The sequence below is a fragment of the Pelodiscus sinensis genome, unplaced genomic scaffold (genome assembly GCF_049634645.1).
Source record: "Pelodiscus sinensis isolate JC-2024 unplaced genomic scaffold, ASM4963464v1 ctg34, whole genome shotgun sequence".
Classification (NCBI taxonomy): Eukaryota; Metazoa; Chordata; order Testudines; family Trionychidae; genus Pelodiscus; species Pelodiscus sinensis.
In genome coordinates, this window is record NW_027465849.1 from 7,124,253 (window position 1) to 7,151,117 (window position 26,865).

The following is a 26,865-nucleotide window of genomic DNA, read 5'->3' on the forward strand; positions in this document are numbered from 1 at the left end:
GTGGGGGCGGGCTCAGCTCTCTCCTGGAGATACAGCTCGGGAGGGCTCCCCCCAGGTAGTATCCGGGGGGCGACTTATAGCAGGGTGCCCTGTACAGGCTGGGCCTCCCCTGACCGGTGCTGCACCAGAGAATTTGCCGGACCAGGGAGGTCGATATTCTCGCGGCATCACCAAGACTTCCGCGGCTTGCCGGGCTGCGCGAGGACAGGGAGGCGTGAAGTCGAGCTAAGTAACGGCCCAGAACACAGAGCCGGGACCGGGGGCCGTAAACAAACTTGAGGGGACCGCGGGAAACTTGGCCACACCCACGATAAGCGGGCATCCGGCGAACTCACACCCTGCCGGACCTGTACATTCCCCTTCCCTGGACAAACGGCATCCACGCAGGGGAACACTCGGACTGGGTCTACACCAGCCCTTTTGTGGGACGGGGTCTGTCAAACACACAACCCCCGTCTAAGGTCGGGAGCGTGGTGCGGACCCGCCGGAGAGAAGCCAGCGGAGGAGCAGCCTCGAGACAGGCAGCACCCGGATCCTGGTGCCTCCAGACCCTGCGGGGCGGGAGAGGGAATTCCCCAGGCCCGGGTGGGAATCAGAGGAAGCCGGAGCTGCAACCGGGCGGCTCCGTCTGCCTGTCAGGACCAGGGGAACGGCTTTGAGCTGCTGCAATTTGACTCTGAGCAGGGTCAGAGCCTCGCTCCGGAGGCTCCAGGCCAGAGAACCAGGCTCCCAGCCCAGGGGGAGGGGATGGGCCCGGAGCCAACCAGCCAGCCCTCCCGCTGGAGTAGCCACAGCCCGGGAGCCTAGACAGCTGGCCCTGGGCTGAGAGATGCCGGAGATGCCAGCAGAGGGGGAGGGTGAACACGTAGGACAGGCCAGGGGGGCCCCGTCTCCCCTCGACAGGGACAGACCCGGCAAAGCGGGAAGGCCGGGGGCCCGTCGCCAGGGATGTGGCAAAGGCCCAGGGATAGACTGTGAGGAGACGGCTGCCGTGGCCTTCTGTGGACAGCCCAGACGGGGTCTTGCTCGTAAGGTTTCTGGGACTCGGCCCCCTGCGCTCAGCCACGCCGGCGCCCAATGCCCACGCAGCTCACGTGCCCCTGCTAAGCCGAGCTGCCCTGAGGCAGCCACGGCCCCCGGAGGGCTCTGCCCTGGCGCTGCGGTACGAGGGGCCCCTCCCACGGCCACGCCACCCGGGGGACCCCAAGAGCCCCCCGGCGGAGCAGGGTGAGGGTCAGCACAGGCAGGGACTGCCAACATCACAGGAGAAGCCAGGACTGCTGGCTGCCCCGTCGCCTGGGCAGCGGTCGAGGGCTGATGTGGTATCTTAGAACCCTAGGCCCGGAAGGGACCTCGAAAGGCCATTAAGTCCAGTCCCCGGCCCTCATGGCAGGCCAAGCACCGTCTAGTCCATCCCTGACAGGCGTCTGTCCAACCTGCTCCAAGATGGAGACTCCACAACCTCCCTGGGCAACTTATCCCAGTGTTTCACCCCCCTGACCGGTAGGAAGTTTTTCCTAATGTCCAACCTAAACCCCCCTGGCTGCAATTGAAGCCCATTGCTTCTTGTCCTATCCTCAGAGGCCAGGAAGAACAAGTTTTCTCCCTCCTCCTTGTGACACCCTTTTAGATACTTGAAAACCGCTCTCACATCCCCCCTCAGTCTTCTCCTTTCCAAACTAAACAAGCCCCAATTCTTTCAGTCTGCCCTCGTGGCTCATGTTTTCTTGACTTTGAATCACTGTTGTTGCTCTTCTCTGGACCCGCTCCAATTTCTCCCCAACTTTCCTGAAATCCGGTGCCCAGAACTTGACACAAAACTCCAACGGAGGCCTAACCAGCGCAGAGCAGAGCGGAAGAATGACTCCTCGTGTCTTGCTCACCACACTCCTGTTCGTGCAGCCCAGAATCACGTTGGCTTTTTTTGCAACAGCATCACACCGTTGGCTCATATTTAGCTTGTGGTCCACTCTGACCCCTAGATCCCTTTCTGCAGGGCTCCTTCCTAGATAGTCTTGTTTTTCAGTGTCTGGGCATATCTCCGCACTTTATGAACATTGGCTTACGAATAGGAATAGGCAGAACTCGGAGACACGTTCGACAAACTCCCTTTGTAACAGTTCAATTGTAACATTACAATCTGCAGAATGGGTACAGCCTGGTGTTGTGCATGAACCATACTTGTCTGAAGTTAGAAATCCGCAGCGTGGATCGGCTTACCATTCTAAAGGTGCTATTGAGGGCCAGGACTCAGTATAGGCTGAACGTCTCTAGTCCAGAACCCTCTGATCTGGCAACTCTCATGGTCCGGCATGATTTTAGGGAGCTGGGTGTCCACTTATCATGGGTGGTGCCAAGTTTCCTGCAGTCCCATAAAGTTTGTTTACAGCCACCAGTCCTGGCGCTGTTATTTAGGTCGAATTTCTCCCTAAAAATCCTCTAACAGCCCAGGGAGCAGTGGAAGTCCTGGTAATGCTGCTGGACAATTTTGACTCCCATGATCCGGCAAATTCTCTCATTCGGAACCAGTCAGATCCCGAAGGTGCCGGATTAGAGGTTCCACCTGTACTTGAACGGCCGTGTTTGTCTTGTCAGCCCACACGGTGGTTGGTCCTAGAAAGACACATGACCATGCCTCCTGGTACCGAAACCCATCTCGAACCTGGCATTTTTTCAAGGGGATGGAAGGGGGGGGGGGTGTTGCAAAAAGGCTTCCTGCCCTGGGGAAAAGTCTATTTAAGCAACGGGAAGCCACCACTCCTCTGTCTTCAGCTGGCGTCTGAGCCTGCCTGGTCCATCCGGAGAGGCTATTGGACAGCAAGGAACACGGGGGAAAACCGTAGACCCTGGCCAGAGTGAAGATCAATTCTGACCCTTAGAATGAGCTGTCGCTTTTTGTTTTAATTTAGTAACTTACGTTGCCCTGTCTGTTTTCACTTGCAACCACTCAAATCCTACTTTACATACTGAATAAAAACACATTTATTATCCGGCCCAGGGTCAATAATTGTTACCGGAGCCGAGGGGCCGGGGGGCATTTCTTGCTTTCATTGATAAGGGGGTGGGCTTTACGGGCTTTGTCTGTGTAACATTTTGACACGGATTCGTTCTCTTTGGGCAGTTGGTTTCCTGGGTGCTGGGCCCTTAAGGCTGAAATGACTCAGCGTCTGTGTTGACGGTTACCCCAAGTCTGTGGCTTGGCTGGGAGAGAGCAGGACTCCTGGCCCAGCCGGACAGGGTGCTGGGGCGTCCCGGAGAGCAGCAAGGCGGGCATCAACAGCACAGTCAGCACATCAGGGGACAACCCCCAAGGGACTTCTGTTGATCTAACCTGTCACCCACGCGCTGCAAGCACAGACACGACCGGCAGGTGCGCCCACGCCATAGGCACGTGTGATGTTACTGGATTGCGAGACGAACACACAAGCCATTGTTGCAACCGCTGTTCTACATGGGCACCACGTCTTGTACAAAGCAGGCCAAGCGAGGTGTCTGTGAAAACCTGATGATTCACCGGCTCTGTTTACACTGCTCACAGGCGCGTACCATTGTTGCGTTGGACGTTACGAGCGGCGGCTCTGTCCGGGTGTTGCAAATGCTTGCTTCTGGGCGGTACCGGCAGGCTTGAGCAACATACTGTGAGCAGGCGGCTAGCAAAGAGACAATGGCACCTGGGGTGGTGCCGCTCCACATGTGAGGAGCTAGGCTGGGAACATCCCGACCAGAAAGGAGCAACAGCAGCTGCCTAAAAAGCTTCGAGTCCTCCCTGGACATGTGACGGACCCCACCTTGGGACAGACGTTCGCCCAAGGAGAACAACGGGATCCCCCCACATGGGCAAGGCCCTGGGGGCTCTTCCATTTCTGCGTCTCGCCTCAGGAGGATCTCTGCTAGGAACTGAAACCTAAAGGCACGGATCATAGAATCATAGAGCTGAAGGAGACCTCAGAAGGTCAAGTCCAGCCCCCTGCTCTAGGCAGGGCCAATCCCAACTCAATCAACCCAGCCAGGGCTTTGTCAAGCCGAGACTTTAAAATCTCTAGGGATGGAGACTCCACCACTTCCCTAGGGAACCCATCCCAGCGCTTCCCCACTCCCCTAGTGAAATAGTTTTTCCTAATATCCAACCTGGACCTCTCCCACCACAACTTGAGCCCGTTGCTCCTTGTTCTGCATCCGTCACTACTGAGAACAGCCTAACGGAGGATGGATTCCAGAGACTTGCTTTAAACAAGCAAATTATTCCACCTCTTCTCCATGCCAGCGTTAAGAATTAATTCCTTCCTTCCTTCCTTAATTCCTTCCTTAATTCCTTGTTTCCTTCCTTAATTCCTTCCTTCCACCCACTTTTGCTATGCCCCATGCCAGCGCGGGTGACAGATTTGCCTAGGCAAGTGGTGTGGGGGGGAGGAGGGGGAAGCGTCTCCGTGCTCCCGGAAGGGATGGGACCTTGGCCAGAGAGGGTGGGGTTGGGGCAGCCAGCCCACAGCACTGCCCTGCCCCCTCCACCTCTCATCCAGCCCCGAGAGCCGCCCGGAGCACGCTGTGTGGTGCTCCAGGGGCAATGTAAAGGGCCCAGAGCCCGGGCTGCTGCCCTTTTGAATTGCTGGGCCCCAGGACGCCCCGCCATTGCTCCCCTTGGAGCCTGCATGGGGTGTATCAAAAGCAGCTTTGAATCAAGAGACGCTCTCCACAGAGCAGGCAGAGGGAGCAGGCAATTGCCCCCTTTATCTGCCCCCTCCCCCCTGCCTGGGACGGGGGTTAAGCATCACCCTTAACGGGAGAGGCTTACAGATCTGGTTAACCGCAGGGGTGGGGGTCTGGAGCAGCTCCCTGCCTGTCATGAGGGGCACACCACGGACAGGGCGTGCTCCGGTCAACCGGAGCAGCTCCTGCCTGAGGCCTGGGGGGGGCGCTCCAGGCCAGTGGGGCTGGAGTGGACCCGCCTGCTCACGCCCCCTTTAAATCGACTAACCAAGTAAACCTCGTGGTTAACCAACGACACGGGACTTGACAGCCCCGGCAGGTCCAGCGAGCAGCCTGATCAAATCGGCCGGTTCCGCACATCTGGGGAGGGGAGGCTGCCAGTCCCTCGGCAGACGGAGCTGCACTTCCAAGGGACCCTGACCCACAGGAGAACCGGGCGACAGCCACACAACGGAATTCCACCCTGCCCCACGGAAGGTGCAGCCAAGCCGAGCTCCCCATGCAGCCTGGGGGGCCCACGGGCGCGGCCGGGCTGCGAAGGAGCTGGGAGGGGAGCGTGCGGCTCCCTGGGGGCTGGCCAGGCCTCCGGCGCACTGCGTCCGGTTCGGGTCCCCAACGCCCAGAAGGAATGCGGCGGAACTAGAAAGGACCCAGGGACGAGTCATGAGGATGAGCCCAGGGAGGGAATGCAGCCGGGCGGGAAGAGCCTGAAGGAACGGGGGTGTGTTTCCTCAGGAAAAGAGGAGCTTGGGGGCCGGGGAGGGGAGATTGCCTAGAACTGGAAGGGACCTTGAAAGGCCATGGAGTCCAGTCCTCTGCCTTCTCAGCAGGACCAAGTACCATCCCTGATGAATTTTTGCCCCAAATCCCTAAATGGCCTCCGCAAGAATTGAACTCACAACCCTGGGTTTAGCAGGCCAATGCTCAAACCACTGAGCTGGAGAGTCGTGTTCAGCTACTTCAGGGGTGGGGGCCTTTTTGGGGTCAGGGGCCACTGACCCTCAGGAAAATCAATCAGGGGCCACACAAGTGAGAAGCAAAAAAAAAAACAACCCCTCCCCGTGGCCCCCAAAGACCCCCCCCACATGTCCCTTGCACCCCAGAGCCTAGGGGGGCCCAGGCCGGTCGATTCTGTGTGCTCCAGCCGACGGTGGGGCAGTAGAGGGGGACTGGAGCACTAGGACAAACTCCCCAATGTAGGGGATGAGGCCTGAGCTTCGGGGACCAGATCCAGGCAAGCCGGGGGCCACATCCGGCCCCCGGGCCTGAGGTCCCCAGCACTGAGCTACGTGAAAGGCTGCCATACAAAAAGATGGAGGGAAGCTGTTCTCTTCTACCGGGCAGGGCGGGACAAGAGGGAACGGGCTCACCCGGCGGCAGAGCAGACGGAAATTGAATCTCTCCGGGAGGAACGAGAACAGCGGGAAGATGGAGCACGCGGCCCAGGAGGTCTTCGAAAGGAGGCTCGAGCCGTCCGTCTTGGGTGGTTTAGACGCAACGCACCCGGGCAGAGGGTTTTCGATGGCCCTGGCCGGCCCTTCGCACCGTACGGATTCTAGGTCCTTCTCGCTAGCCCCAGGGCCCCTCGCGGCCTCTCCCTCTTCGGCAGGGGAGGCCCAGCTCCTGCCGTGAAGCAGTAACCGGGCAAAGGGGCAGGGCAGCTCCTGCCACCTCGTGGGTGTCAGAGCGAAACCCAGCACCCCAGCACGGGGCCATTGGGCTCCACCCTGAGCCAGGGCATCCGGAGCACAGTGCCGGCCAGACCTGCCGGAGCTAGGGGAGCATTACCGGCCCCAGCGGCCACGGGAGAGCACGGCACCGACAGGCAGGGACTCGCACTCGGGGCAGGTGGCAAGATCCCCTCGCCCAGCCCCTTCTCCGCTAACCACTAGACTCCACTTCCCTCCCACAGCTCCAGATAGATCCCAGGGGTCCTGGTTCCCAGCCCCTCCTCACTCTGACCACTAGACATCACTCTCCTCCCAGAGCCACAGGCAGAAGCCAGGAACCCTCCCCCAGGAGCTCCCCAGAGAGTGGCACGGGGGCCGAACGCCTGCCTGCTGTGGGCAGTGGGGGGGCCTCCTGGCAGACGCTGTGGGAGCATCTCCTCTCCTTCTGCCCGTGGTAGAGGGCTCCGTGGCACCCAGCTCTCGTGTTGGAGGGGAAGGGGCTGAGGGGGAAGGGGAAGAGGTCATGTCCCCAGTCCAGGTCTTCAGCCAGCACCGAACCCCCGGCCTCCCGCACGGAGGCCAGGGCTGAGCTGGGAGCGGGCTGTTGCCAGCTCCGAGCCGGCTGCCACGCCTGGGGGGGTGGAGCCCTCCGGGGCAGCAGAATGCCCCACACATCCCCGCCTGGCCCTGGCTCCCAGCGGCGCCGGTGTGGGTGTGAGTAATACGCAGCGCTGTGCACACCCCGACACTCTCTCTGCCGCCGCGCACCCACCCAGGAAACCTGCTCTCCAGCCGCCACACCCAGGTCCATAAAACTAGGCCTTGTGCTGGCAGATGTACCCGCCCACGGTACCCGCCCGGCAGACCAAACTGCCGTGCAACCCCCAGCCCCTCCCTCACCAGCCCAGGTCCCGTGCCCCAAACGCCCCCATGGGGAGATAACCTGGACCCAGACTGCCAGCCGGGCATGGGGAGCATGGGGGTCAGCCTGCCCCTCTCCTGCAGGGCCTGGGTCCCCCTTTCCCCGGCTTGTCCCTGGAGCAAATGGGCACCACCTCGTGGACCCAGATTCGTGGCTCTGAGCAGAGGCCGCCCCTCCTCCCCCGCATGGAGGGCTACACATCACTGGGGCCCCCAGAGTGGGAGGGGACCCCCACAATCCAGCTCGTCTGGCCCTCGGACGTCCCCTGGCCCGCGTCCAACGGGTCAGACAGGATGATCCCGGACCTACCAGGCCCAGCCGCCTCTGGTGGAGCCAGAGAGCAACGGGCCTCGGCGCACATAAAATTTACTCCGCACATGGATGGAAACCATCGCTCACCAGTGGCATATGCTGAGTGATCCCCCCCCATCCTGCTCCTGCTCACGCACCCCAGGATCACGTTCACCCTCCTAACCAGCCACCCCCAGGGCAGGTCAGAGGCTGCTGATGTCCGCTGTGACCCCAAGTCCCTGCTCCCCATCCTTGGCTCCCAGGCGCAGGGTGCAAGGTACTGACATGACACAACCCAGGGCATTGTCTTTAGCTGTATTAAAGTGCAGGTCCCTCTGAGGCATCCGAGTCCCTCCCACAGCCCTGGGCCACTCTCCTGGCCTGTGGTGCCCGGGGTCTCTGGCAATATTCCCGTGAATCTTTTCCATCCGTGTGCGGAATACATTTTTGTCTGTGCACTGAGGCAGGTGCAAATGTGCACCACCAAGAGCAACCCAACGCCTAGCCGGGCGGCACTGGGAGCTCTCCTGAGCAGGATGGGTAGCGTCGGAACGGGCGACACTGGGGCAGGCGTGATAAAGGGCCTACCCGCGGTAAGGTGGAGGGGTGGGTTCCCACGTGGCCTAGGGAATAGGGTGCCCGCCTGGGGAGGACAGGGTCGCAGGTTCCCCACAAGTGTTCCCCTTACAAGGAGTGCTGGTTTCTGGGGCAGAGGGTGGCTCACAGCATCCTACCAGGGAGAGGGGAGGCCGTGCCCCCAGGGACAGCTGAGGGGCAGAGGCCCCCGGCTCCCCAAGGGTGGGAAGCGTGGGTGCTGCTGACACGGGAAAGGTTCAGCACAGGCCCCACCGTGACGACGGGGCTCCACGCCAGCACCCTGCTGGCTGTACGCCCCCCAGGCACACGGCAGCAGGAGCCTGGGGCATCCGAGGCACCAAACCCAGCTGAATTTCAGGCACCCCCTCGGCTGCGAGCTCTCTCTAGGGCCCAGCCATGAGCCACGAGCGATTCCCACCGCCGCAGAACCTGGGCACCTCGCAGCCCCGGCTGCCTCTCCGCAGCATGGCTGGGACACAAGGCCCAGGGAGGCTGAAGGATGCGGCCCACGGGCAGCTTGCTGCACAACAGGGACTGAAGAACGGCGGCTGAAACTGCAGACAGATGCACGCCTCGCCTCGGCGGTCGGGGTGGGGACCAGCGATCCCGGGGAACCTGGGCCCTGGGGCAGCCGCCCAGAGAGATTCCAATGCTGCCCGGCTGATCAGCAGAGCCCCCATAGCTCAGTTTTGTGTTTCTAGTGGTGGTGCACATTTGCGCAGGCTTTGGTGCACATAAACATTTATTCCGCACATGGAAGGAAAAGATTAGAGGGAACACTGGTGGAGACCCCAGTGGGTCTGCAACCCAAAGGGTGTTGGGGGGAGCCAAGGGGCCAACCACGCCCCCCTGGGGGGCACAGAGCTCGCCTGGCTCTGGTTCCCAGGGAAGGGCGGGTCCCGAGGCCAGTTCTGTAAGTGGAGCAGCGCAAGAACAGAAGTGGGTAAATCAACCCATGCTCCTGTCCACATGTGCCATTCCCCCGGGTTTCCTCTTCTGCCAAGCCCCGTGCGCCGGGGGGCTGGCCAGGCCCAATAGGGCCTGTCTCCACGCCCACGGCTCCCCCCCCCGCACAGGAAATGGTGCTAAGACACAAGGCCGGGACCCCCCACCACAACCCCCCAGGTGCCCATGGGACCCATCCAATCCCAACCATTCCCCACCCCCGAGCCAGGCCATCCCACAGCGCTAAGCCCAGACGGGTGCTAGCGCCCCCCTAGAGGGGAAAGGTCCCATGTCCCACCCCGTACCCCAGCCTGGCGCCAGATTGGAGCTGGCGCCCCCTAGAGGGCAAACGCTGTGTCCCACTCCCCAGAGCCAGCAGGGCCCCTGGCCAGGGGCCAGATCCAAGCAGACACTCTGCGTGGGGTGGGGCTGCTGGTCTCCAGGCACTTTCCCACGGGAGCAGGCCTGGCACGGCACAGGGCCCCCCGGGCGCCGAGCGAAGCGGATGGAGCTCGGGGTCTGCCACAGAAGCCGTGCGGAGGCTGAGGCTGCCATTGCACCAAGACAGACCCTGCAGGCGCCACCTCCTCCCCGAGCTGGGGGAGCAGGCAAACAGGAAGGGCGCCCGCCCGCCCGCCCCCCCACACCAGCCGGAGGTGGAGCCATTCCTAGGGAGGGAGAAGGTGCTGCCAGCGATTGCCTCACGTGGGTGGCGTGTGCTGGCACTGCCCGGGCAGGCGCGGCTGCAAATCTTTACGAGCAGCAGCCAGGGCCCGGAGCCTCCCAGCCTCCTGGCCTGGAGATCAAACACTTCCAGCCGGGCGGAGCGGAAGAGCGGGCCCTGCCCAGCGTCTGGGATTGACTGTCCCAACCAGCTGCCCACCCCGGACCCCTCGCCCCCCTGCCTGATGCAGACACCCAGAGCCGCGGTCACGCCTTGGGCCCACCCGGCCCCCGCAGCGGGGAGCGCGAGACCCGGTGGGAAGGGCAACCCCCTGGGAGAACGGGGCCGGGGGGGTCTTTCCACCCAGCCAGGGGACTAGCCACACAGCCAGGGGACTAGCCACACAGCCAGCTCTCGATAGCCCGCTGCCCTCGGCCAACAAGTCCCCGGGGTCGGTAGCACCTCAGGGCAACTGGGCTTTGATTCAGCATCTTTCCAAAGATGGCAGCTCCGCACGGCCCCACCCCACGGGAGCCGGCATCCACTGTGAGGCGACAGCGCCCCCTGCTGGGCCCTGCCTCGCCCCCTGCAGCCCAGCGCCCCACACAGCCCAGGACCCCGCTCCTTGCAGCCCGCTGCCCCATGCTGGGCCCCGCCCCCCCACAGCCTACCGCCTCCTGCAGCCCAGCGCCCCCAGCTGGGCTCCCACTCTGCACACAGCTGGGCCCCCACGCCCCACGGCCCCCAGCCCCCTCCCCGCAGCCCAGCACCCCCTGCCGAGCCTTCCCACAGCTCCCTGCAGCCCATTAGCACTGCACGGGGCTTGGCACTGCCTGCAAAGGGAGCTCTTCCCTGGCATCAGTGGCTCTGCCCAGGGCTGGACACCAATGAACCAAGCTGGGCCCCAGAGGGCTCAGCTACCGGCTGGTGCTGCCATAGCCACCCCCGGGGAGCTGGGCTGTCCACGCTCACCGTGCGCTGCCCCTGCTCCCGAGTCCCTGGCCGCGGGAGCTTTCGCCTGCAGCCACTTCACCAAGCACCAGCTGCCGCCCGAGAGCTAACAAGATCACTGAGCATCTGTCAGCATTAGGGTCCAGAGTGAACACGCCACCAGGGCTGCTCCCCCCTCTCCGGCTCTGGCCGATGCCGCTCAGCCACTCCAAGAGGCACGGTGGCCCCCACAGCCTGGCAAAGCTGGGACACCAGGGGAACATGCCACCCGGGGGCAGCAGGAAGGCGCAGCTCCAACTAGCCCAGCACCGCCGCTCGGCTCCATTTCAGGGTAAGGCACATGCCAGGAAGCAGCGCCCAGAGCCCCTGGCTTGGCAGCCGCCGATAAGCAGTATCAGCCGGTGATAAGACCGCAGCCAGCCTCCAGCTTGCCTTTTATGGCCCCGGCCAGGCTGGTATGTTCCCTTATCTCCGTCATTCATTCCAGGCTGGGAGGCTAATCCCCAGGGGTTCCCTGAGACTGCTCCAGGCTCCGCGCCCTGGATCAACAGAGAGTTCGGTCCCCCGGGGCTGAGCGAGGTCAGAATCAGGCCTAAGGTCCTGCAACCCACAGGCAGACCCGGCCTCCCCCAGCCCTCTGCTCTGACTGGACTCACCCCACCAGGGCTCTGAGCCCCACGATCCCCGGGGCCTGAGCTTGTGCAGCAATGTGGGGACGGTTCAGTTTTGTAGCCCCAGCGACTGGCCCACCCCAACCTCACACAGGTACCCCCATGACAGCCCTGCCCAGCCTAGCAACACACCCAGGGCCGCTTGGCACGCGCCGTCACTGAGCTATGGGAGCAGAGCCGCCGGGAGAGGCACCCTGCTTTGGGGCGCTCACGCCGAAGGGGACTGCAGCCTTGGCCACTGAGGCTCAGCATTTGGGTCACTAGCACCGGCCTGAGGCCAGAGAACCGGCCCCATCGGCACCGCGGGGTGGGCCAGAACCCCCAGCCTTGACTTCAGGCTCAGCCAAGGGGTTCCACCTGGCCAGAGCAGGAACAATGCTCGCTGGGTGGGAGAGGATGTGCCCTGCTCCCCAGCCTTTCCCAGCAGAGGGCACCGTGGGGGGCAGGGCAGAAGCTGGCTGTGGGGGCAGGGCACCAGTCCCAGCTTCTCCCAGCAGGGGGTGCTATGGGGGCAGGGCACCACCTGTGGGGGAACCACAGGCTTCTCCACCCCCCCACATGCCTCTCCCAACAGGGGGCGCTGTGGGGCAGGGCACCAGCTGTGTGGGGAGCCCCAGGCTGCTCCACCCCCAGCCTCTTCCAATAGGGGGCGCTGTGGGGCAAGACGCCAGCCGTGTGGGGCGCCGCAGGCTGCTCCAGCCCCAGCCTCTTCCAATAGGGGGCGCTGTGGGGCAAGGCGCCAGCCGTGTGGAGCGCCGCAGGCTACTCCAGCCCCAGCCTCTTCCAATAGGGGGCGCTGTGGGGCAAGGCGCCAGCCGTGTGGGGCGCCGCAGGCTACTCCAGCCCCAGCCTCTTCCAATAGGGGGCGCTGTGGGGCAAGGCGCCAGCCGTGTGGGGCGCCGCAGGCTACTCCAGCCCCAGCCTCTTCCAATAGGGGGCGCTGTGGGGCAAGGCGCCAGCCGTGTGGGGCGCCGCAGGCTACTCCAGCCCCAGCCTCTTCCAATAGGGGGCGCTGTGGGGCAAGGCGCCAGCTGCTCCAGCCCCAGCCCGGGAGGGGTACAGGTTCCCCTCTCCCCCTGCAGGAAAGCCCAGCCCGACTGCTCCGACCCCGCGTGTCCCAAAGCTCAGACGCATGCGGGGCCCGCGCTGAGACACTCACCGGCCCCTGGCCGGAGCCTTAGTCCCCGAGCACCCACCGGCCGGCCGCCCCACAGCCCGGGCAGCGCCGCCCCCCAGCCGCGAGCAGGCGGGAGCCCAGAGGGACGCGGGCACTGACCTGGCGCCGGGCGCTGCCTCTCGGAGCGGCTCCCTCCGGCCGCGCCGCGCCGGGACTGGGGCAGGTCTGGGCGGCTGCACAGGTGGGACAGGCGGGCGGTGCACGCCGGGAGCTGTAGTTCCCCGGCCGGGCCGGGACAGCAGCTGCCCGCGGGGCAGGGACCGGCGCGGCGCCGGGGGCGAGCGGGTGCCTGGTGCCTGCAGCGCCGAGCGCCCGGGGAGCCTGCGGCAGCCCCTGCCGGCTCACCAGAACCGGTACGCAGTACCCGCGGGGGTGGCGCTAGCTGGTTAACCGCGTAACCTTTCGCATGCCTAGTTTAAAAAAAAGCTTCAAGCGGGGTGGGAACCTCTTTTGGGGTTTGTGCTGGGGAGGGGGCTGCCGGGGAGCAGGCTTGGAGGGTGGGGGTCTGCAGAGCCAGCTGGGAGGGGGAGAGCCCTGAGCCCCCCGGGGCCAGATCCAGGCAAATCAGGGGCCGCTTCCAGGCCTGTGCTACATGGACTTTGGTTTAGGCCTTCATCTTACTCCGGCCATTTGAGCTACGGTAGCTTATTTCGAGTTAACTTCGAAATAGCTTATTTCGAAATGTCCTTTGATCCGCGTGGAGCGAGGTTTACAGGGGCATTGGAATAGCGCACCTGAAAACTATTTCGAAATAAGGCCCACGCTGCCAAGATACAGAAAATGCTATTTCAGGACACCAGAAGTGTCCTGAAATAGCACCGCTGTCTAGACGCACCCTCAGAGTCCTAACAAGCATTCCTAGCTCTGTGGTATTTCATTTTTAGCTAACAATGGCCAGAAACCGGTGTTTCCTGGAGGCCGGGCGCTCATGCAGCCGCTCAGGAGAGAGTCTCAAGCTGCCCAGCTGATTAGAAATGCACCCACAGCTTGGGTTTTTTTGTTTGTTTGTTTCCTTGGGTGGTGCACATTCGCCCTGACCACGGTACACATAGGCTGCGTCTAGACTGGCATGGAATAACGGCATGGCGCAAGAGGGCTTTTCTTGCACAAAAAAGGGCAGTATAGACAGCTCCTTCTGGCGCAAGAGCCTCTTCTGCAAAAATGGTGGCTCATTAGGTATGCAAATGAGGCTCGGCAATATTCCACGCATAGCCTCATTTGCATATTTCTGGCGCAAGACGCCGCGAGTGTAGACATAGCCTTGGAGACTGAGCAACAAAAGGGCAAATGAATTTTCATGTTGATAAATGCAAAGCAATGCCCACGGGAAAACATCATCCCAACCCGCCGTACACAACGGTGAGGACTAAATTAGCTACTACGGCTCCAGCAAGAGATCTTGGAGTCACTATGGAGTGTTCTCTGCAAACCTCCACTCCGTGTGTAGCAGTCGTCAGAAACGCAAACAGAATGTGGGAATCATTCAAGAGGGACAGAGAATAAGACCGAGAATATCTTACTGCCGCTCTCTAAATCCATGGGACACCCACAGCTTGAATACTGCGTACAGAGGTGGTCGCCTCATCTCAAAACAGAGATATTGGCACTGGAAAAGGTTCAGAAAAGGGCAACAAAAATTATTAGGGTTTGGACCAGCGGCGATATGAGGAGAGATTAAAAGGTCTGGGACTTTTCAGCGTAGAAAAGAGGAGACTAAGGGGGGATAGGATAGAGGTCTATAAAATTCTGATGGGGTGGAGAAAGTGAATAAGGAAAAGTTATTTACTTGTTCCCATAACATAAGAACTGGACAGGTAGCGGGTTTAAAACAAACAAAAGGAAGTACTTTGCCATGCAACACAATCAACCTGTGGAACTCCTTGCCAGAGGATGTTGTGAAGGCCAGGACTTTACAGGGGTAAAAAAAAGAGCTAGAGAAATTCACAGAGGACAGGTTTATCAATGGCTGTTAGCCAGGATGGGTAGGAATGGTGTGTCAGAAGCCAGGAATGGGCGACAGGGGAGGGATCACTTGATAGTTCCCTGTTCATTCCCTCTGGGGCACCTGGCATTGCCCACTGTTGGAAAACAAGATACTGAGCTAGATCTGCAGGGAAGCTGCATGCCTGGGGGTCCCTGGCAGGCTGCAGGGGAGCTGGACGGGGAGCTAAAACCACACAGAGACTGCCCAGTGTGGGTAGCTAGGAGGAGCAGGAAAGGAGCAGCCAACAGAGGTCCCACAAGTGACCAACAGGGGGCGGTGGCGGTCCCACAAGCGGCCAGCAGGGGGCAGCAGCAAAGGTCCCACAAGTGGCCAGCAGGAGGCAGCGGTGGTCCCACAAGCAGCCAGCTGGGGGGGGGGGGTGCGGAGGTCCCACAAGCAGCCAGCAGGGGGCGGTGGTGGCTGCAGAGAGGTGCCCCGAGCAGCCAGCAGGCCATGGTAGCATGGGTGCTCCACTTACTATTTCTGAACAAGGGTTATGTTGAAATAACTCCCCAGAGTAGCCATGCCTAAGGTGCCACAGGACGACTCGTTTTTAACGTTACAGCCTATCAACCTCTGAGTCCCTCTTGTGTGGTCGCAGCTAATTTAGTCCTCACCCTATTATATGTGCAGTTGGGATTCTAATACGAGCGTAACACTGAAAAAGTTCCCTTCTCCCTGCAGAACTGCCTCAGGTTGGCATTGCCTTTGCGGCTGAACCTCTGGAGAAGGAAAAGAACGTGTGGATGGAAAAAGCCGTTTTTCAGAGAAGGCCATGGCCTACATTGGCCACAGGGTGGCTCTGCACCAGCAGCAACGAACACCCGTCTTCGCACTGCTGGTGGCGAGGGATTGAGCGGGACCCGCTCCGGTCCAGAGAGCGATTTGTTTGTTTCTCGCGAAGTGCAAAGCCACGTCTAGAGCGGCCTGGAAGCTGGTTTCCCGTTGCAGTCGGACAAGCTGTGTAAACGGCCCTTTGTGGGGTTGTGTGGCTGGCCCAGCGCGGCCGGTAAGCAGGCTGATGCCGCGAACGGCTGTGCAGTGCTGTGGCACCGAGGGTCATTGCACCGCCCGCGGCAGTGCAGGGAGAAGAGGAGTGAGTTTCACACGCTATTGTCAGGCGGTAATCTTGTAGGGCCGGCCACTCGGGTGCCGTGTGGCAGCCCGACCGAAGCAGGGTTCTCTGTAAGCGGCACGCTTGGGCAGCCACCCAAGAGAGAGTCAAATGCTGCACAGCTGTTTTATAAGGTGTGAGCTGTAAGTGAAGTTTTTCCCACAGTCCCAGCAGGTGTAGGGCCTCCCTCCTGTACGGATCCTTGGGTGCATGACAAGGGCTGAGCCCTGAGTGACGATTTAAAATATCCTCCTGGGCTCTAGCTGCTGCCACAACAGCCACGGTAACGGTGATGGGGCCCAGGCCCTTTTGAGTCACCAGGCCCAGGGCAGCTGCCCCATTTCCCCCAATGTCGGCAGATCTGGAGATTCTACCACCCCCCTCGGCAACTTAGCGCAGAGTTTAACCACCCTGACCGGTTGGAGCTTTTCCTAGTGTCCAGCCTAAACCTCCCTGCCTGCAACTTAAGCCCGCTGCTTAGAATAAGAACGGGAACGGCCACACGGGGTCAGACCCAAGGCCCAGTGTCCTGCCTGCTGACGGGTCAGTGCCGGGGGCCCCAGAGGGAGGGAACAAAACAGGGAAGCATCCAGTGATCCTGCCCCGGTGACCCATTTCCAGCTCCATCCCTGCCCCCCATTCCAGGCCCACTGTCCCCCTCCCCAGCCACAGCTGCAAGACCAGCGGCTCCCAGAACAGGAGGAGCTCAACCACTCCTGCCTCTACCCCCTTCTCCCAAGCCCCACTGCCTCTTCCCACCATTGCTTCCCCCTGCCCACAGTCCGCCCCTTTCCCTGTTCCTCCCCTTCCCTTCTGCAGCTATTTTCAGGGGGTGGGGATGCTGGGAAGGGGAGGAGTTGGCCAGTGTCAGGGCTGTTTCCCCACTCCAGCACGCCGAGTGCAGAAAGTGGGGGTCTGCAACACAGTTTCAAAGCCTTCTCTCTCCGGGCACTGGTTACAAAACTTCCCCACAGAATCCTAATACAAAGATTTTGGGAAATTTGCTGCCATCATCATGTGCTTTGATCCCTAAAAAAACGGGTGAATACTTGAACCCCCCCCCAAAGAACTTGGAAAAAAGAGAGAAAAGCAAGCTGCAGTCTCTGGTCGCTGACCCCTCAGTCAGAGGCCTGCCGATACTCTCACACAGACCTTCCAGGACGCAAGAATCAAATCATCCCCTTACAAGAAGTGATTTTTATTGCAAAACAAAAGATAAACTTGATAATGTAGACTTGGTTGCTAGATGTTACAGAGCAACCAAGGAAAGCAAATAAGAACAGAGAAAAGTCTTGGCACAATGCTGAGATGGTCATAAATGGGGACGGGAGGCAGAGATTCACACAGAGCAGTTCAAACCAAACCACAGAATAAAGAAAAATTACCCTGAACGCGACTGGACTCACATTTCCCCACTACTCACTTCTAATGTTCTCCTTGTTCAGTCTGCTACCATGCCCTGAATTCTGGGGGGAGAGAGGGAAGGGAGCATGGTAGTACTGCCTGAGTTTAAATCGTTCTCTCTCTCAACTCCTGGGCTACGTCTAGACTGGCCCCTTCTTCGGAAGAGGCATGCTAATTTCGAATTTTGGAATAGGGAAGTCCGCGGGGGATTTAAATATCCCCCGCGGGATTTAAATAAACATGGCCGCCGCTTTTTTTCCGGCTTGGGGAAAAGCCTACTTTGAAGTAGGAATAAGAGATCTCCGGAAAAGGGCTTTATTCCGGAGGATTGCGCCAGTCTGGACGCTCTTTTCCGGCTTTTCCCCAAGCCGGAAAAAAAGCGGCGGCCATGTTTATTTAAATCCCACAGGGGATATTTAAATCCCCCGCGGACTTCCCTATTCCAAAATTCAAAATTAGCATGCCTCTTCCGAAGAAGGGGCCAGTCTAGACGTAGCCCTGGATTAACTCTCCCACACAAAGAAAGAAGGCATGGAATTTATATCCAATTCAAATTTCAACCCTCTCTCTCGATTGGCTCTCCTGGCCAACACCTTTGCTAGGTACCTGAGTTAACCCCTTAGTCACCGTGTGGGTGCACCAGCCCCAGAGCACTCACACAGTCGGCACCTGTGGTGGAAGATAAATTCAACATGGCTCAAATCAACAGCTATTCAGCACCGCGGAGACCATTCTGAGAACAACTCAGTCCCGAGACAATTTGTCCCTCATGGGGGACCCTGGTGACTCTAAGCCACTTTGTCAGTGAGATGAATGATATGGATATGATGCTCCCAATTTGTTTAGCCTAGGAGAAGTGATGGAGATTATCAGGTCTTGAGGAAATTTGCTAAACTGCCCTGGCTGCTATACATGGGCTATTTTCTTTCTTGAGCTACCTAACTCCATGAAAAATCCAGGTGCAGTCAAGGCCTAGGTAAATTTAACTTCCATGTACAGTAAAATTCCATTAGTCCGGCATCCAATGCTGGGTTCCATTAGGAACCCGGAAGTGCTGGGGCAGCCAGACAATTGGAGTGGCGCTACTGGACCAACCCAGCAGCACCCCAGCTGCTCTGCTCCAGGGGTCCCCGAGTCAGAGCTGCTGTGCCCCGGGCTTCCCGGAATCAGCCGCTGGTCAGTTTCAGCAGCAGCTGAATAGGGGCGCCTGGGGCAGAGCCGGGCTATCGGAAGGGGGGGGCTATGAGGAGTCTGGGGTGGTAGTCTGCCATATTTGATAATCCAGCACCCCCTGGGTCCTAAAGGTGCCGGATTATCGGAAGTTTACTGTACCTAGCTAATGTGACTCCCAGTTCTCCCACACAGGGAGTTTGTGAAAAAAATTGTGAGATTCATCCCATTCTCCCTTTGATTTTCTTTACTCTTCTACTCCGGGATAGCGTGGTGGCGTATGCACACCCCATCCCTGGGGTGAGGGTACCCAGTGTTCTTTGGGTTTTTTTAAAACGAAAAAAAAAGTGCCAGTACTCCAGGGGAAAAGTTATTGAGGAAAAAAACAAACAAACCAAAAAACCACCGGCAATGGGGCCATCATTCCCCTTTTAAGAGTCACGACCCCTTGAAGATGCGCAACCCCGCCGGCTGTCGGCCATTTTCATTATAGAGGTGCCATCGGGCAGTACCATCACAAAAAAAGCACTGAGGGTACCCAAGTGTGTAGACACCACCTGGCCAGCTGCAAGGTTGTCAGCAGTCTCTCTCAGTCTGTAAACCACCACCCTTGGTTTAGGGTAGTTTAGCTTAATGGCCAGAGTCAATAGGAGCAAGGGTGGCAGTCCTGGTAGGGAGACCCAGGCCCACCGTGCTCTGCCAGGTCCCAACCCAGGGCCCTGTGAGTGGTAGAGCATACCACCACTCACTCAGCAGGGACTCCCAACCGAAACATGCCCAGCTCACGTGGGTGGGAGATACCACTCCGACATGCTCTCTAAGACACTTCCTACCAGTGCAGGTGGGGCGGCGTTCCACATGGGTCCTGGGTTCTCTGGTTCCCCAGCAGCTGCTTCTCTCTGGGGTTGCTCTGGGGCTGCATGGCAGCGTTCTCCTAAGTCTCTAGTTCCTGCTGGCTGGTGCAGCTCTGGATCTCCAGCTGGAGGTCCTTAACCTTTGGTGGCTCACCCAGACTGAGCAGCTCTCCTGCCTTTTACGTTGCCCCAGCATTTGGAGCATGCCCAGTTTGGATAAAGGGGCGGGACTTCACCCACCCACAGGGTTTTAACCCCACTTGCTTCAGTGCAGGGTGTGCACACCCCACCACAGACAAAAGAACGGGATCAACTGCAGAACGATCTGCAATTGATTTAGCAGGTCTCCACTAGACCCACTAAATCGAACCCTGGCGCACTGATCTCTGGAGTGTTGATCCTGGCTGTAGTGGAGATGCAGCCTCAAAGAAGTCACAAGATTTCTCTTTTGCAGATCCTTGGATGTCCAATAAGGTTTAAGTGAAGTGAAGGTTTTCCTGCACTTGCACCATCATAGGATTTCTTTCTTGTGTGGATTTGCTGATGTGTCATCAGAGTTGAATTCTGTGTGAAGGTTTTCCCGCACTCACAGCACTCGTAGGGTTTCTCCCCCGTATGGATCCTGTGATGTATCATAAGGATTGAGCTCTTAGCGAAGGTTTTCCCGCACTCATGGCATGCATAGGGTTTCTCCCCTGTGTGGATTCTCTGGTGGCTAGTAAGGGATGCCCTTTGCGAGAAGGTTTTCCCGCACTCACAGCATTCATAGGGTCTCTCCCCCGTATGGATTCTCTGATGGGTAATAAGGTTTGAGTGCTGAGTGAAGGTTTTCCCGCATTGGCCGCATTCGTAGGGTTTCTCCCCCGAGTGGATTCTCTGGTGGCTAAGAAGGGATACCCTTTGCGAGAAGGTTTTCCCGCACTCACAGCATTCATAGGGTTTCTCCCCCGTATGGATTCTCCGATGGGTAATAAGGTTTGAGCGCTGCGTGAAGGTTTTCCCGCACTGGCCGCATTCGTAGGGTTTCTTCCCTGTGTGGATCCTCTGATGAGACATGAGGGTTGAGCCAAGACTGAAGGTTTTCCCGCATTCGCAGCACGTGTAGGGTTTCTCCCCTGTGTGGATTCTCTGATGCGCAATAAGGTTTGAGCTACGAGTGAAGGCATTCCCACACTCACCGCATTCATAGAGATTCTTCCCCGCGTGGACTTTGTGATGTTTACTGAAGGCTGAACAATGAGCAAAAGTTTTGCCATACTCTCGGCATTCATAGGGTTGCTCGTCGGTATGGATTCTCTGATGGCTAACGAGCTGTGATTGCCTCCTGAACTTTTCCCCACACTCAACGCACGTGTTCTTTCTCTCTCCCAGGAGGAATCTCTGCTGGGCAGCGGTTTCCTTGAGGCCTTTGTGAGTTCCCTGACAACTAACAGATTGACCACATTTCTGTGTTGGCCGGTTTTCCTGCCACTTCTCTGGCTTGCATTGACTCTCATAGGCTTTTCCTGGCTCACAACTCCTGGATGCATTGCCTTTGCCAGATTCCAACAATGTCCCATGTGGCTCCCCTTGCTCGTCATCTTCCGGCTTCTTCCTTGGCTTCTGCTCCACGGTCTCACTCACCAGCCCATCGCCTGCTGGGACAGAGAAAGAATGGAAAAGGGGAGAAATGAATCAAAAGAACAGCCACGGATGGGAAAAAAAAAATCCCCAAAGAGGAGAGAATCAATTCTGCATCCATCCAAACACTCCGGGAGAAGGGAGTTCAGGGAAGGAGCTAATGGCAAGAGTGAGTCAGGATGGGTAGGAAGCGGTGAGCAGTATCTGCCCTGAGGATTTGACAGCTGGTGGAAACAACCCTGAAATTAGAGAGCTCACAAGGTCGGTGTTGGGAATCCCAGCTGTTTCCTTCAGCTACTGACTGTTTCAGAGTCAGTTTAATGATTGCTCACGTGTGCAGATGCCTCTCAGAATCAATCTGTCCTCTGAGCCCTGGAGAGCTGAGGCCCACGGCTCTTCCCCTTGTTCCATCTGGGAGATGACGTCAGGTCTGGAAACTGGTAACCCTGCCCCAGGGAAAGAAAACAAGTGGGATCCGGTGAATTTGTGGGACATTGGTCGCACACACGGAAAGTTCTCTTATTTTAACTCCAAAGCATATTAACTGAGTAAAATCCTGGGGCCTGTTCCCAAGGTGCTCAGAGGCACCGGACTCTATTTTTATGAGGGATTTAACTGTGCCCATGTCCACTGGGAACACACACAGCCAGACACTCATGATCAAAAGGGGTCCCAAAACCCATACCAAGCACCTCCATGTGCCAGACAGGGACGACTCCAGCCAGAGGGGAAGTCCCCCTGGAACTGCTGTTTACTGATGGATCCGGCTCACAGACACTGCAGGAGGGGAACAGACATGAGGCCTGACACTGAAGAGGGACACTCGGAGAGACACAGATGGGCACAGAAATGCAACACAGGTATCAGCTCACTACAATGACAACTGGATGAAACTGTTGGCCTGTGTTATACAGGAGGTCGGACTACATAACCCTGGCATTTATCTATAGGCACTCCAGCTACATGCACTGTATCAGTTGTAGCTTTAAAAGAAAATGGCAGCGGGAATAGTCGGAGCTGTGATTTGATATGAAGAGGCACATGTGGGCTCAGTTGGAGTCTTGTGTCCAGTTCTGGGCACCACATTTTAAGAAAGATGGGGAGAAACGGGAGAAGGTCCAGAGAAGAGCAAGAAAAATTATGAGAGGTCTGGAGAACATGAGCTATGAGGGAAGACTGAAAGAACTGCGCTTGTTTAGTTTAGAAAAGAGAAGACTGAGAGGGGACATGAGAGCAGCTTCCAAATATCTAAAAGGGTGTTACAAGAAGGAGGGAGAAAAATTGTTCTCCTTGGCCTCTGAGGATAGAACAAGAAGCAATGGGATTAAATTGCAGCAAAGGATGTTTGAGTTGGACATCAGGAAAAATTTCCTATCTATCAGGGTGGATAAACACTGGAATAAGTTGTCTAGGGAGGTTGTGCAATCTCAATCACTGGAGATATTTAAGAGCAGGTTGGACAGACATCTCTCAGGGATGATCTAGACGGTGCTTGGTCCTGCCGTGAGGGCAGGGGACTGGACTCAATGACCTCTCAAGGTCCCTTCCAGTTCTAGTGTTGTATGATTCTGTGAGAAACTTGAAGGAACAGGTATTCCTCAGTTCAATGAGTGTTGTAAGTAGCATCAACGAAGGTCCACAAGGCTGTGTTCTTGTCACATCAACTGTCAGCAGACTGGTGGCACACATGCGAGTGGTCTCTGTATGGGGTAAGTGGCTCAGAAGGAACCCTCAGTGCCACAGGAAAGAGGTGGTAACACTATGAAAGTCTGAGACAGATTATGTACAGTCGGCTGAGCGTCTGAGTGTAGGCTGGGGTAGGTTAGGTAGCTCCTGTTCATACACTGGACTGTCTAAGGAATACCTTCTCATGGTTCCCAGAGAGCTCTGCAGCAGGGAGGACAGAGGACTAGTCTGTATCATTGGCCTGTCACAACGCTGCTGAACCGGAGCAGAATTGAGGTTGCACTGTGGGATGCTGGGCACCTTAACTCTTCTTTCCCCTAATAATCAGGGGGACAGGGATCCTTACCCAGCGAGGTCACAGTCTCATAGTTCTCCTGCATGACGTCTCTGTAGAGGGCTCTCTGAGCGGGGTCCAGCAGAGCCCACTCTTCCTTGGTGAAATAAACAGCCACCTCGTCAAAGGTCACCGGCCCCTGAAACAGCAAGCGGAGGCGGCTGTGGTGGTCACATTCGCATCACTCACTCAACTAGCCAGAAGCTGGTACAGAAGAGGGAGCCCCGTAGAGCTCAGGGACAATTGCCTGGAGGGAATCCCCACATCGTCCCATTGCCAGCAGCTGGAGGGGAAGGGTTGGGGCGTCTTCCCTGAGCTTCATTGGTGGGTGCCCCTCCTATCTCACAGCAGCACTGGGCTGGCAGGTTCAGGCTACAGCATCTGGAACCTGAGAGTTTTCCCAGCTCAGTTCACAGGGGTCGTTTCCTGTTTAATTAGGCAATTTCCACCCACAAACCCCAGGAGTTTGCCACCAGGATCTAGGCCTCTATCACAGCATCCTGTCCCCCTCTCTTCCTCCACCCAGTCTATCTTCTGTCCCCTACGACCTCCTGACCAAACCCCCAGAAGCCTCAGCTTCCTATATTTATCACCCTTTCCCCTCCAGCAGGAACCATCAGCAACACTCTGATATGCCCTACCTCAACTGGCTCCTCCGTTGCCATTTTCCTTCCTTGGTTCCTGAAAAAATGGAGTGATCTGGAGCAAAACATGGATGTTACATCGCAGCCTGTTATGGCAAAAAGGGGAAGGTCAGAACAGGAAACAATTCCACATCACAATTCCCTCTCTAGGCCCTTTTCCTGCATACTGGTGTCTACATTATTGTCCAAATAAGAAGAAATATGCAAAACAATGGGGAGGAACATGTTAGAAAAGGACTTCAACCAAACACAAAGTGTCTAATAATTTCTTGAAATCTACTAGGGACACCTGTTCCTTTCAGAAAATAGAATAAGTAACAGCCATGTTAGACCTGATTCTGACTAACAAAAAGGATTTTAGGAGCTTCAGGGGGTAGCCGAGTTAGTCTGTTACAGAAAAAAACAACAAATGGTCTAGTAGCACTTTATAGACTAATAGAACATGTCGATGGTATCATGAGCTTTCGTGGGCACAGCCCACTTCTTCAGATGACCGGCGTTATGAGTAGGGGATATGAAAACTCAAAATAAAGAGAAGAGGGGAAGGAGAGGGGGGAGAAAGAAAAAAAAGGAAAAAGAAAGGGGTGTGTGAGACAGGGCATCATTAAGAATCTGGAGAATGGGTACAAAGTGGGAAGCAATATGAGCAAAAGTGATCATGATATAAGAGATTTCATGATTCTATGAGAAGGAAGCCCTGACTTCAAAAAGGCAGACTTCAGCAAACTTGGAAAACTGGTAGGTGAGGTCCTATAACACTGAGGTTAAAAAAATTCAGCAGAGCAGGCAGTTTCTCTGAAACAATATTAAAAGAACAAAGGCAAACTGTCACAATGTGATGGAAAAGTAGAGCCATATTGCCACTTACTGTTCTTTCTATCATGAGTTCTTTAATACCACAAATTAAAAAGGAATCCTAAAAAAGTGGAGTCACGGATACATTGCTATGGATGAGTGCAAAAATGTAGCAAAAGCATGGGGGAAAGATTCAATCATGAAATGAGTTACACCAAGCAAGTGATATCAGACAGTAAGATAAGGGCTCTGTAAATAGATTTGGAGGAAGTAACAAGTGAAGAAAAGCTAGGTCTCTGCTCACCAGGAAAGGAGAGTTAATAACACTACATCAAGAAGCACTTAATGCCTTTTTAGTCACTAAAAAAGTTTAACTCCGACCAGATACTTAACGTAATAACTCTTAACCAAGAAGAGGAAGGAATAGAAACCACAATGGGAAAATAACAGGTTAAAATATGTAAGTTAGATGTAATACAGTCAGCAGGGCCTCATGAAACTCATCCTATTCATTCATACTCGAGGAATTAGCTGAAGCAATCTTGGAATAGCGAACAATTAATTGTGACTGAGGTTCCCCCATGCGTTTGCACAAGAAAATGTGGTGTACATGAAAGAAGTACAAATTGGATGCACAATTTTTTAAAGAGGCTGAGGGAGTTGGGTCTATTTAGTCTGCAGAAGAGAAGAGTGAGAGGGGATTCGATAGCAGCCTTCAACTTCCTGAAGGGAGGCTCCAAAGAGGATGGAGAGAGGCTGTTCTCAGTAGGAACAGATGGCAGAACACGGAGCAATGATCTCAAGTTGTGGTGGGAGAGGTCCAGGTTGGATATTAGGAAAAATTATTTCCCTAGGAGGGTGGTGAAGCACGGGGATGGGTTCCCTAGGGAAGTGGTGGAGTCTCCATCCCTAGAGGTGTTTAAGTCTCGGCTCGACAAAGCCCTGGCTGGGTTGATTTCATTGGGATTGGTCCTGCCTTGGGCAGGGGGCTGGACTTGATGGCCTTCTAAGGTCTCTTCCAGCTCTATGGTTCTATGACTGTACTCAAAGAACAATTATTAATGGTTTGCTATAAAATTGGGAGAATGTATCTAACAGGGTGCCTCAGGAGTTAGTCCCAAATCTGGTACGATTCAATAGTGTAATTAACGGATGTGAGTAATGGAGTTGAGAGTATGCCTATAATATTTGCAGATATGAACAAGGTAGAAATGTTGTCCCTAGCCTCTGTTTCTCTTGAGGTGGGTGACAGGGGAGGGATCACGTGAGGATTACCTGTTGTGTTCCCTCCCTCTGAGGCATCTGGTATTGGCCGCTATCGGCAGACAGGATACAGGGCTGGATGGACCGCTGGTCTGACCCAGTATGGCCGTTCTTATGTTCTTTTGAATAGAATTAAAAATGAAAGTTATAAATTAGAGAATTGATACAAAAGAACATGAGGACACTCAATAGACAAGTGCAAATTACCACACGTAGGGAAGGAAAAATCTAATACACAACTACAAAAGGAGGGCCGCATGACACAGTGATCTGGGGGTCACAGTGGCGTACAAATAGCATGCGTGTGTCATTTGTGAAAAGGGCTAGGAAGTACTTGAATAGGTTATCAGGGGAGGAGCTGGAATCACCCTCATTGAACCTTGCAAGGGCAGGCTGGGCAAACACCAGTGTGGTGGGGGCTGGACTAGATCTCTCAAGGTTCATTCCAGCCCCACATTTCTGGGGCTGGGCTCTAAGCAAATGTTTGGTCATTTTATTGCAGCCCTGTCCTAGCCCCTCCCCCCCAACACTCAACCACTGACCTATTGTGAAACCCTCCCAGTAGCACAGTCTGGGGGCCCCAGGCTATAGAGACAGGTCAGTTGAGCCCCCACCCCCATTTCACACCGCCTGCCCCCAACCCTCTGGCTGATTTTCAATCCCCCCCAAAGGGGAACCTCTGGTCCCCCAACACCTTCCCCCCCGTCCCATCCCCTCCCCCACTCTGCCCCCCAGCGCTGCCCCGGCCCATCCCCCACGCTACCCCCCAGCGCTGCCCCCGTCCCCTCCCTCACGCTGCCCCCCAGCGCTGCCCTCGGCCCCTCCCCCACTCTGCCCCCCAGAACTGCCCTCGGCCCCTCCCCCACTCTGCCCCCCCAGAACTGCCCATGGCCCCTCCCCCACTCTGCCCCCCAACATGCACCTGTCCCCTCCCTCCCTCTGCCCCCCAGCGCTGCCCTTGGCCCCTCCCCCACTCTGCCCCCCAGAGCTGCCCCGTCCCCTCCCCCACTCTGCCCCCCAGCGCTGCCCCGTCCCCTCCCCCACTCTGCCCCCCAGAACTGCCCATGGCCCCTCCCTCCCTCTGCCCCCCAGCGCTGCCCGTCCCCTCCCCCACTCTGCCCCCCCAGCGCTGCCCCGGCCCATCCCCCACTCTGCCCCCCAGCGCTGCCCCGTCCCCTCCCCCACTCTGTCCCCCAGCGCTGCCCTTGGCCCCTCCCCCCAGGGCAGACCCGGGGCTGCCCCCCCCGCCGCGCGCCAGGCCCCTCTCAGCTGCACCTGGGGCCCGCGGCTCCCTCGGCCCCGCCCAAGGAAGCGCACGCGGCGGCCCCGCCCCCTTCTGACCGTGGCCGCCAATCAGGGAGCGGAGAGGGGCGGGGTCCGCTGACGCGCGCCCCGCTCCCTC

At 57.4% G+C, this 26,865-nt stretch overlaps 2 protein-coding genes across 12 annotated transcripts in view; both read right to left on the bottom strand.

Annotated features, from left to right (window-relative positions):
* The window catches only part of PPP1R13L (protein phosphatase 1 regulatory subunit 13 like), a 28,453-nt gene extending 15,631 nt beyond the window's left edge, over positions 1-12,822 (bottom strand). Inside the window, 1 exon segment of the mRNA XM_075915365.1 lies at positions 12,695-12,822. The gene's annotated coding sequence lies outside the window, so the exon portion shown is untranslated.
* Positions 12,823-16,875: 4,053 nt separating this feature from the next.
* LOC102455206 (uncharacterized) lies at positions 16,876-26,798 on the bottom strand. Of its 11 annotated transcripts, none has more exons than XM_075915376.1 (6): positions 26,739-26,788; positions 25,476-25,582; positions 23,403-23,491; positions 22,774-22,900; positions 21,074-21,187; positions 16,876-20,758 (listed from the first exon to the last, which is right to left on the bottom strand). In XM_075915376.1, the coding sequence occupies exons 3-6, from the start codon at positions 23,472-23,474 to the stop codon at positions 19,554-19,556; spliced, it is 1,518 nt and encodes a 505-aa protein (XP_075771491.1). In that variant the 5' UTR covers positions 23,475-23,491; positions 25,476-25,582; positions 26,739-26,788; the 3' UTR covers positions 16,876-19,553. The 11 variants fall into 11 exon arrangements, with proteins under 11 accessions (XP_075771491.1, XP_075771498.1, XP_075771497.1 ...); XM_075915383.1 differs by having other exon boundaries at positions 23,403-23,442; positions 26,739-26,781; XM_075915382.1 differs by lacking the exon at positions 26,739-26,788 and adding an exon at positions 26,006-26,145 and having other exon boundaries at positions 23,403-23,442.
* Between the last annotated feature and the right edge of the window lie 67 nt (positions 26,799-26,865).